General features: G+C 39.3%; 1 protein-coding gene across 2 annotated transcripts in view; it reads right to left on the reverse strand.

Annotated features, from left to right (window-relative positions):
• Nucleotides 1-12,404, reverse strand: part of usta (uronyl 2-sulfotransferase a) — a 47,292-nt gene that overhangs the window by 21,910 nt on the left and 12,978 nt on the right. The window contains exon 2 of one of the 2 annotated variants that reach the window (XM_029496949.1): nucleotides 4,016-4,132. The exons of the other annotated variant lie outside the window; for it this stretch is intronic. Within the exon in view, the coding sequence (XP_029352809.1) occupies nucleotides 4,016-4,132 (117 nt within the window). The remainder of the gene's footprint in view (nucleotides 1-4,015; nucleotides 4,133-12,404) is intronic. 2 annotated transcript variants of the gene reach the window in all.

The raw sequence follows: 12,404 nt of genomic DNA on the forward strand, positions 1-12,404 counted from the left end.
CACGATGTATAAACCCTGACACAGCAGCTTTTTTGAGACTCTTAGCATCTGTCTTCCTCTCTTTGACTTTATTCTGTTTTCATGAGGAATGTTGAGGGAGGCATTTGAGGTCATGGCCGGGCAAAGATGCAAAGAGGCAGACAACACAGTTTCTTCCTCTGTCATCCATCATGGACAATCCCTTCCGCTGACCCCCTACCAACCCCACTCCCCCCGTGTGTGCTTCTCATTAGCGTTTTGGATAGAGGATTGGAAGTCATTTTTTCCAAGGCACGAGGCTCGTAAAAGCTGACAGCTGCCCTCCACCCCTGCCACCCACAGAGAGGAGAAAAATGAACTTAAACAATCGCTGTACACTGTACTCTACTGTACTCATTCACCCCATTATCCTCTGACCCTCTGCTGAAGTCAGTGTGGTGGATGAAGGAATCTTTGGTTCAAAACAGCATTAAACAGGTAACAGTACATTCAAATTCATACTGCACTCTGACTTCACTCATCATCCATAGAAATTCACAAGAATAACCTTCCATACCAGTGCTGTTTAGCTCATGAATAGCTTTACACAAATTTTAATACACAGAGCCATGAACAACAGAAAAAGTGTAATCAATGAATGTAGAAACATCGGTGTTAATCATTTTAATACTAAATATTGATCTTTGAAGAGATGGCCAGGGTCAAGAAGTTAGAGAAGAACTCAGAAAGTCAAAGACGTCTTTGAACACAACCTTGAGTTTGACGTGTGTATGTGTGTGTGTCAGTGAATGATTGAAGGAGGAACTAACTGGAGTGTGGGTATGCATAGGCATGTAGCTAAATGGTTAATTGGATTACTGTGTCACAAGATCCATGAACTTGCCTCTGGATAAGAGCAGCTGCATAACCATTCCTTAGCACAATTATCTAATCAATACTGCAACAATGAAAGCAACATAAATCAGAGGGGCTTTCAATGTTTTATCAGTGAATTCTAAAACAGACTTGATGTTGAACAGAAAAAACTGACAAAAAAAAAAAAAAAAAACTGAAGAAGAATTCCTTTAAATCAGATGTCACTTACACTTCTGTAAAAGTGGGCTCACTGAGTGCTTTTCTGAACACATCAAAGTGATACAAAGCTAAATTAATGATAATATAGCACATCTTCATGCAATGTCATTAAATAAAACGTGAAACCATGTGAAGCTGACTATTGCCAAAGATGCTTTCTTCAGCATGATTATAAATCCAACAGGAACTAATTAGTGTAAATCCAGTGAGAAAAAACAAACAGCACAAACTCCCCATTTTCCCCCACAAGTTTTCAGACAGCAAACTGTTAAAGTAATTCATGAACACCAACTATGAACACCATAAGTGGAAGCATTCAATTAAACTTTATCATTGGAGCCAACCAGCACACATGCACTGATCCTGTCCAGGAACTTGTTAAAAAAAAAACAAAACACCAACACCAATTAGTCACCTCATTAGCTCTTGAGCTTTTGTGAGTTTTTCTGTCATTATATTTGTAGCTCAGGCATTAGAAGATGACAGTTTGTGGACTGTGTACAGAATCATTGACACGTAAGGCTGTTTTTCTAGTCAGTGAATGAGGCAGCACAGCAACGGGCCTATTTGGGAAGGTCTGCGATGTTCAAAGTGATTTAGATGTCTGGAGAATACTAACAAAAAATTGTATTTGATAAATGGTGCAAAGTGTATTTGGGAAGAAGACAACATATGGAGAAAATCTAAGCTAGATTTTCTTTAGAAAAGAGAAAAAATATTTGTTTAAAAGTAATGTGTGCTGTCAATAGCAGAAAAAGACATGGACATTTCTTGACAAACGCAGAAATATTGCCACTTGCACAGAAACACCTAGCCAAGAATAATTCCTCCTTCTGGAATTCTCCTTTCGGAGTTGGCCTGCTTCAGGAATGCTACAGTAAGTTCGGGAATTTCATAAACATGTATTTAGCACATCAACCATTTCATTTGCTTTTTGAAATTGGCAACCTAGCTAACTAGAGTTTAGGCAAGAACACATCCCAAAATAGGCCAAGGTGGGAGCAGCAAACCACACAGGAATGGGCTGAGGAGAGGAACAGCCAAAAGGGTAGGAGTAGGGTTGAAGTTAGGGGCCTTTCCTTTGCTCTGGGACACGACTCACAGCAGAGATAGACGGTTACAGAGCTGCTGCCCTGGAATGTTCTAGTATGTGAAGTATGTGAGAGCAGATTACAGGTTGCCCAGTTTGTGAAGACTAAACTTTCTCATCCTTAACCACATCCCGCTGTAGTTTCTGTATATGCCACAGATGAAAATGAGAGAGCTTAAAAGTTGGATGCTTGACACTTTAAATTTATATATATCTAAGATAAAAAAGTAAACGAGAGAAGAAAAAGCAAAGTGTGAAAGCGTTTGGATAGATGGACAGATTTCATGACAGCCTGCACCACAGTAGAAAATTACATAACTCCTGGCTGACCCAGCTATTTAACACACACCCAGTTAAACTTGGATACATGTCTAAGATACAGTCTTTGCTTAACATTTGAGTCATAATGGAGAAAAGATGCAAACAAAGTTGTTGTCCACAGGTTACACACATGCTTCTCGATGTGTTTTCCAATGAAATGTGTGTGTGGTCTCCCAACCCTTTGATTTGAGGTGTGGGAGTGTCCCTCCATTAAGACCCATAGCGCAGCCCAGCTATCTAATTACAGAAGGGAGTAGCACTGAGGGTCAGGGTCTCCACCCACTACGCCCTGCTCCACATCACCCCTCGTTTCTTAAAAATCAACAATGGTCACATCGCTTTGTAATATAAATACAACAGCTGTGCCTCTGCTGTGTTATTGCAGGTGCCCAAAGCCCAAAACCTAGAAAGGACACTGATTTGCGGACTTATTGCTCCTCTAAAATTTTGGTTACTGAAAAGCAGCAAGAGCAGCAATGGAAGAACATACGCACATGTATACAGCTGTACAGGGGTTGGGAGACTGCAGGGCTACTGTCAGCATGTCATTTGTGGACTTCAGCGGTTGCCACCGTGTACACTATACGACAGGGATGTACCACGAAACTGATGACCCAGCAAAGCATGGCTGATGCTAGTGGCTACCCAGAAAGTTAAAAATAAAGGAGATAGCTACTGTACTAAAAAAAAAAGAAAAAAAAAAAAAGCTCACTCTATTACTTAGGAACATAGGAAACAGGAATGATTCATTTCTGAGAAAATCATCCAACCGAAAACGAAATCACTTAAAGTCAAGCAGTCCAGGGTGTCGTATTTGATAGTGATCCCAAATGACAGTCCACAGCATCCATAGATATTCATTAACTGACACACTTTGAAGTTAGGAATCAATTTGAATCAAATTTATGTTTTGTTAGATAACGGTCGATCAATTATTTCTTTAGCCAGCAGTGAAATTCAAATTTGCCGCAGAAACAAACACACTTTCCAACAACCATTAGTTCACATTTGACAAAGTAAATCAATATACAGGACCACTGAGTCATTTCATGTCTCAAAGCTTGAAGATGATTTAATAAAATCAAATTGAATAAAATTTTTTACAATCCGTTTGGGCATGCAACAGAAGCACATGCGGAGCAGCAGAGCACCTTTGGGGTGGGAGTTTTTGGGGGAAAAGCTTCCAATAAGCTGTCACAGCCTACGAGCATAAACTCTGGAAAACAGGTTGCTTTGAAATGAAGAAATGAACCATGAAGTAGAAAATTGGGCAAACAGTCAAAACACTAATAGATGACCGACACCACAAAGTCAAAGTCTGAGAAGTAATTACTCATTAACTGGAGAGGAAATGATGCAATGAGCACTGCCAAGCCTTTTATTTTATTTCCTAATGGTGTCCATGTAGATTCTGCATCAGGAGCAGAAAACACCAGTAATAACAGGATGTGATGCAGTCGGGAATTTCCGCTGAACTTTATGCTGCTCTGTCAGCTAATACTGTACTTCCAATTTAAAGAGCACCGGAGTGCTTGTACCATTTGTACATACCTCGTCTTTGCTTGTGGACATGTGGACACGACACCAGTTGTCTTGCTAGTCTGTCCTTATGGGTAAAGGGCCTGCAGGTGGCCGTTTTGACTGACCAGAGATTTTTCCCACAGACCCCTACAAAAGAAGTCAAATGGAGGGGAACTTTTAAGTCTCTCTTTAAGTCTGATAAGAGAAAATTGTATGAAAGAAAACAGTATCAGTATCCAAAACAGCTAAAGGTGCTAAGAATAGCTCTGGAAATTTCTGTGTTCAGAACTTACTTAAAGCATGGCATTATGGTAAGCCAATTATGTTCTAGATCTCGGATAAAACTGCACATTATCTTGTTTGCCATGCAAAGAATGTCACAAAATATGTTGAAAAATATGCCAAGATCCACGTTATTTCTGAATGAATCAATCATACACGCATGTACACCACCAACAACAACAGCAGCAGCAGCAGCAGCCATTAAACTTCAGTAGTCAGCCCATTAAAAAACAACCACAACTGGGCAACTACTTGGCCTATGTTACAATACTCCAGCTCACAATAACTCCAGATGTGGAAATGCATCCAAAATAAATGGCTGCTACGCACAAACATCACTGGTGACATCTGTGCCATACAACTGGAAAATGACTGAAATTTATGGTTTTAAGAGAGTAAATTAAACAGTTGCCTAATTGTGAAATGTAGCAAGTCTTTAAATTGCCTATTTGGTGACCTTGTGGTGATAAATTTAAGATTTTAGTAGTGCAGAGCAGCAACTTGGATCCAAACATTTAGTCTTAATGGCTGCATTTTAGCAATAAGAATCTTGTTCCATATTTCAAAAACACACAGCCACAAGCAAAGGCCTATTGTTGTTACATTAAAATGCATTTGATCATGACAATATCGACCAAAAACAGACAACACTCGGATGTGGACACCATTTCCATCCAACACCCTTGTGGTAATTCTGCTGACTCATAAATGAGGCATGAAGTGAGGCTGGGTGTGTAACCATCCCTGACTGCACAATCATCCCTTCAGATATTGTTAGACTGCTGGTGAACCAAGTCTTAACATCTAATTTGAATTTATGTTGGTCTTTGGTGACAGTGGCCATCAGGGGTTTGTTTTTTCGCCACTGTGAAGCAGCTAAAACAGCAACATTTATGAATGCTCAGGGTTTGAGCATCCAGCTGTTACACACAAACTTTATATCGTTTATATGGTTAAATGGTTCTTGAGCCTTTAACCCGCAGAACTATTCCCGCTGAGTGAGATTTCACACTGAGCGTCAGCTATCTGCTTGCTTTAGGTTTCATGCTTGAATGTGCATGTAACCTCTGAAAAAGTCTGGACTCTGGAAAGACCTGCATTCTGGTCTGCTCAAAGCAGCAAGCCTGAACCATACATATAACACATATTCATGAACAAGTCACTGTGGAAATGTAGTCAATTTACTGATTAATTTGTCAGAAAGTAATTAAATTACTGTACTGATTACTTCATTTCAAAAATAACTTTTTACCCTTTTCATGTTTTTCCTGAATAAAAAAAAAAAAAAAAAAAAAGCAATGCTAGTCCCTCATCACTTTTTAATCTGCGACATAAACATTAAAAATAAAAAACAGAGCAAGTCTCTCTTAAATTTTTGATTCTGAACATTTACATTCATGTTAACTACAATGCGTATTCCATCACATAATAAAAAAAAGCCAGCTTCTACGGACTTTTTAACACAAACTATTAAGCCTTTGTCCTTGTTTTCCTTTAGTATCCCAGATAAAATAATAAACACCAGTTTTCAACAGCATCAATAGGACTCCTCTCTCATCACTCTCTGCTCACCGTATTTATATTCTGTTTCACAGAATTGTGCTGCTCTTTGAGTTTTATTGAATGTTTCATTAAATTTTATGTAGAGTTTGTTTTTTTGCGGTAGAAAAAGTTTTGGCGCCTTCACATGGTTGACGAAAGTGTTCTGCAGTTTGGCCTGGATAAACCTGAAACACTGACTTTACCTCCAGCTGCTGAAAGCATCTTCCTCCTCTCCCTCCATGTTTTTCAGCCACTGAGCAGGTGTTGACGACGGCGCATGTGCATGTGAATGATGTCATCTACCTGAGTGGGATAAAGACAGGCTCCTCCCACATTCTGCAGTCTGTATATTGGCAACAATGTAACACAACAAAGTAATGTTTTGTTACTCTGAATAGTAACTTTAATCTCAATCAGATTAATGAAGTAATCAGACTGTATTAACGCTTTAATGGACAACAATCACATCTGTGAGCGGAGCTGGAGTTCAAAAGAACAGTTTGGTGTTTTTTGGGAAAGACACTTGGCTTTCTTAAACAGGTTGGACAGGAGAATAAATGTCAGTCATGTCTGTACAAGAAATGTTAAGCCAGGAGAAAGTAAGTTTATCTTAGTTTATTTTAGCACATAGAGAAATCAAAATTTAAAACACTGCCTTCCAACATCTCCCAAGCTCAGCTGTTAGATTTGAATGTGCATGTAGGAGGATTTATAATGACAATAAAGGTTTTCTATTTCAATTTCATGATGAGACTGATAACATCTAAATTTTGTCAAATAAGTAAATGTTTTGCAACGGATATCCATTTTTAAATCAGTTTCCTACACTCCAAATTGCAAGAAAAAACAAGCGTGCCTGCAGACAAATGGTTGTGCACACATGCAGAAAGTCTGTGGTGTACTACATAAATCACCTGCTGGCCTGCATCCTGTGGGAGTGTGGATAAAGTTCTCTGTGTAAAAGAGAAAACAAGCAGAAAGGGGGCAAGAGCAGGAAGACAAAAAAGTACCATATGAAGAAAGAGTCAGAATGAAAAAAGGAGTTCCTTCGGAGAACCAGAATTCCTCTTAGCTTGTCATGTGACACAACCAGAGTCAAGAGGAGCAGCTCCTGTAGCGTACTGCAGTGAGGAAATGAAGGAACATAAACTCAGAGCAGTGAGGGGAAGAGTAAGGGATTGCAAGAGGAAAACAGGAACAAACTGCTATCAAATCACTTTTGTGAGCTAAACTCTGCTGAAAATGAAGTGCAGTATCTGCTTTCTGAATGGCCGGAATTTTATCCATACAGAGAAGCACAATAATTCCCCCTGGAAACACAGATTCAAAAGAGATGCATATGAACTACATGCGCTGGTCGTGACACACACATAAAACAGTACTGAACTTTGTTCCTGTGTGTTGTGATAGCTAATACACTCACATCACTCAAATGAACTCATTAACGAACATACTTGTGAAGGAATGTGAAAGATTGTTTTAGCTCAGGGACTCTTCCAGCTGCAATAAAGACCCATATCTTCTGGATGCATTCCCCTATGTGTTTTCAATAAGAAATGAGCGGATCCCAACTATAACAACATGTTCATGTCCACCATATGGGTGTGAAACCTTGAAATGAAGAAGAGCTACCAATTACGATACCTCTAGTCTCAAATCTGTCAGAAGCAGCAGTCTTCGTCAGTCTTTGCTCACCACAGCAGGTATGGCAGAACAAACAGAGTGCATAAAGAGCGCCTGTGTGGTGCTAAGTCTCACACTGGAGTGAGGGGCAAAAAGAAAGAAGGACTGATGGAGAAAGAGAGAAAGAGATGCTGAGAGACATAAAGAAAAGTAAAGGTTTGTGAAAGCCAGATGATAAAGAGCAGAAGTAGACAGAGGAGCAGTGGAATGATTGAATGGAACGGGACTCCAGAAAAGTGTTATTTGGAATTGCTTTTTGGATAGCCTTGTCAAAACTGAGACCATGCCATAAAATATTTCCACAGAGGGAAAAATGCAAGAACTCCATACAATGTGTGACTGTGGTCCACTGAAGTGTGCTACTTTTCTCATGGACCCCAAGAATAGACCTTTATAGGGCTGTTAGACTGTCCTGTTTGAACCAGACAGGTGTGATTTCAGCACAGAGATGATCATTCCATACATAAGGCACATTATTGACACATATAAATGTCAGCCAGCATCACTGACTGTCCACAAGTCAGAGAAGCAATCCACTGGATTCTTCTGCTTTCAGTTCGAGCTTTGTCCATGAGCTTTGCTACTAAAAATATAAGAATGCTTCTGAATTTGGAAATTGTAAATAACAAATCTGTTAGTCATGTTTTCATATGCAAAAGACCTTGCCCTATTCTGATTTGGCATAGTATAAAGACCTAAGAATAAAATTAGTCAGGAATTATTTGAATCAAAACCAACAACAAAAATAAAATTGGGAATTCATGTAAAAGATAATTACTAGTTGATGTAACTCTGCTTCTCTGATAAAAAAAAAACAAATATGAAACATCGAATAAACAGGACCAAGAAAAATAAGATGAATCAGGAAAATTGTATCCATAATTAATTCCAAACGCAATTGCAGCAATGGAAATGTCATGTAAAGAGACATTAAAAGTAACCTAACAGAAAAATTCAGAACAGTCAAACAAAATGCATCTGCCCAGTGCTGACAGGAAACCAGAGAGTACAGCCAAAACTAGTCAAAGACACATTGTGACTAAATGTCACTGAGTTTTTCATGGATTTTCAGTATCTGATTTACCTTAATAAAGTAATTACTTTACTTAATGTGACTAATACATCATCGTTATAATCAGATTCCATCCTTATTTTGTTTACCTAATTACTAATCAAGAGGAATTAAACCCTTCCAATGCATTACTTTCCTTCTCCATCTTCATCACTCTCCATAAACAGCAGTGCTGTATTAATTTGCCAATGTGCAGATGATCACACATCATCACATCACATATGTGCTTCAACAGGCTCATAATGACATTCAGTGCATTTAAAAAAGTCTTACACATCACATGTTTGAAATGTGTCTTTGTGCATGCGTATGCATTCACATGCTTCAAAAGCATATGTTAAATTTGTGCAACAAATTACACAGTGGATGGTGGTAAAGCCCTGGGCTCCATGTCTGCATCATCTGTTACATAAATACTCATTTGACGGAAAATGCTGTCAGGCTTCCTCTTGCACTGGAGCTCTGGTCAGTGCCAGGTTAAACCACTGCTGAACCGGGATGCTGCCACACCCTTGTTTTGTACTCAGCTCTTTTAGGACATGTGCATGTGTCTGTGGTGATACATGCACTTTTGATTGTATTGTCGTGTGGGGGGGGAGAAAGGTGTCTAAATGAGAGGAAAAGATTGAACACGTGTGTCTCTGAGTGTGTGAACAGACATTTTACAGCGCCTGCTACCAGAAGCCACAGGATGTGTCTGCACCAGACCACCTTGAACCTTATGACATCATCACTGGATATGCTGAAATTACATTCACATTCACACATGCACACGTGCACACACACATTTCCCCTACTTGTTACTTTTTCCTTACCCTCATCAGGTGCCAAATAAAGTGCACTTGCCATGTGGCGAGCACATGCTGGTGTCAGTGATCTGGCTCAGTGAAAAGGAGAACTTTAACAAACTTCACAAATAACACTTGAGGTATCACATATTGTGTTTGCATGATCTAAACCATGTTTACAGGGAATACTACAAAGCATCCTGATGGAGGATAAAACTATTATATTTAAAAGATGCGAACAATGGAGTGTCAATGCTTGAACAGTTCAGTGATAACACAGCGACAGGCAATTGGAATCTGACTGGTCCAGAGTGGCCAAAAAAGAGCAAAGAGCAACAATCAAGCTATAAACAACAGATGGCAGCTCACACATCCAAGAACAGCAAACAAGTATTTATAGACGAAGCCTCTGAAACAGACTGTGTACTGCAGTGGCATTCAGGGCATTTTAAAATCAATCCACTACCACCATAAATAGTACAGTCACAATATGAAATTAAACCATGGACTGTGCACACTGTTCACCACAGCAGTTTAATATTTGGTCTATCTACTTTAGGACTTGTTGATTCATGCCCACGGTGCACAAAAATCACAGGTGGCTCTTAGATCTGTGAAAACCCTGGTCAGAAAATCCATGCACTGGACTGAGGCATGTAGGTGGGAACACAATGTATATAACAGGCCAACTCTCTGAGGATAGTGTTCAGAATGACACATCATATTAGCTACCTACATAAACCGTTTGTCTCGTCAGATGACTCGCAATCTGTCCAACAATCTGTTGTGCCTTGCAAAGGCACAGAAAAGGATGAACTACAAGAGTGTTACCCACTCAGCCTATTTTTAACAGCAGTGACTTAAAGTAGATATTGGTCGATACAAGAGGTCACAAGGAGATTCAGCTTCAAACTGAGCATTTTAAGACTCACTGGGTCCATTAAAATGCCAAATCACAAAATCCAAGAACCCCCGGTGGCCATTCCTAATGCTCCATTTTGTCCAACCATCAGTCCAAAACATCTAATTAGCTGCCTAAAAGTATGATCAAGGCACGTATCATTGAGAGAACCTGGAGCTTTTAGATTTACTTGAAATGAATGTAATTACCCAAAACATTTAATTAGTTACTGAAGTTGAAGTTAGAGCGGGACAGTTTCAATTTATAATATATATATATATATACACACACACACACACATATAGATATCAAAGTTACAGTGTATAAAATGCCAGAAAAAAAGCTGAATGTATTATTTTCTTTTTCTTAGAACAATATTTGAACAAGCTCATCTGAAGCTGCAGTCAGCAGTTAACACATCATGGCGTGTGGACATTAGCTTAATGCTATCAATTATTTTAGCCACGTTAGCGTCACTGAGTCGGCACCGGGGCAAAATTAACTTCAACTACCGGAATGTGATGTAACGTTAGCTTGACATCAATACTTTGAGAATGTCTGTTTGACTTGTAAAATCTACGATGAGTTACCTGAAGCTAAGAAGCCTACCTTTTCTCCGGTAAGTCGGCTCTCCTCTGACTCGCTGACCGGTTGCCTTGGTGCCTGGCGTGACGTCACTTTCAAGGCGGTGCTCTTGCGAGTAATTGACGTAATTAACGTTAATTCGTTAATTTGATAATTAACGTTAAATAACTAGCGGCTCATTTGTCCAAAACTTCTTTATTGGACCGCAATATTCATCCTAAACTGGTTAAATGTATTAAATAATAAATAAATAAATAAATAAATAAAACACCACAACTTTAAGTTTAAGGAATTTTGAATGGAGTTTGGCGTGACTTTAAACCAAAGAAGGCGTTCAAACATAGTAAATGTACAGCTTTAAATTATAAAATGTGAATCGTTGCTCATCACCAGGCTGTGCTGTGAAGGTGGAGGAATGCGGCGGTGGTGTATTTGCTACAGTTAAAAAAAAAGAAAGGAAGAAATTTGAAGGAGTGGTGCTGCCACTCCTAAATAAATGTAGAGGAAACACCTACTTATCTGAGACCAATTAATTACTGACTAAAAAAAACCTTAAACTTTCATGCCACTATGGCAACTTTCATTTAATTTCTTAGTAAATTTAATTTTGTGATCTCCACACAGATGCTCTGTTGCTTTCCATAACTACAACTGATGATGTCAATGACAAAATTTTAAACTGTCCTTATAAACCAAATATTCTTATCCCTATTCACTGAGATGCTAATAGGAAATCCCTCTACATCACCACATGTGCAGTACTTCTGAGCAATGATTGGGCAGTTTTTTTTTTTTTTTTTTTTTTTTTTTTTGTAGTTTGTTTTTTTTTCCTCCTTCATCTCTGGCAACAAAACCCAAACCACAAGCTCTGAAGGAGAAGCAGTGAAAAAATATACACCTATTATGGTTCATTAGGAAGCAAATTTTCTTCATAAAGTGGGTTTCCTGACAGTACCAGGAGACTGCCAAGAGTATTCCTTCTCTGCTCCTGCCATCAGGGGCAGAGGGAGGGCATTTGGGAGGGCACACATACACAGTGTATCACATCTTGGTTAGAAGCAGGACACTGAAACTCTGTGCTGTACTCTTACATACACATTTGTCTATCTCGCGTTCTCTCACACACATACCTGTTGTATACATGCATGCAAGGCAGCGACAAACAAACACACCATCCACACGCCAGCGCTGTTGACTCATGCTAATACGGCCCGCATGGTGTTAAGGTGAGAGGAACTCTCTCACCCCTGACTGGCCTCTTGGAAACATGGGCATGGCTTCAAGTTCAGGCAAAACACTAGCTCACAGATAGAGCTGTGGCAAGAAATAACTAGCTACCGTTCATAAACACCATCTGACGGTCAGCTCATTGTCATTTGAGGGCAGCTATGATGATTAACTCTCAATTGCGGTCAGGCTGTCTGGCTTTGAATGGCAAGCATTCATTCATGTTCTGTGATTGACATTCATTGATCCTCAACAAACACTGTACTAAATACTGAGGTGATAGAAACGACAGCACAGTGGAAAAAAGAAATACCAGGCTAAAAACAAAGTTGAGAACTT

The sequence above is a fragment of the Echeneis naucrates genome, chromosome 24, assembly GCF_900963305.1.
Source record: "Echeneis naucrates chromosome 24, fEcheNa1.1, whole genome shotgun sequence".
Taxonomy (NCBI): Eukaryota; Metazoa; Chordata; class Actinopteri; order Carangiformes; family Echeneidae; genus Echeneis; species Echeneis naucrates.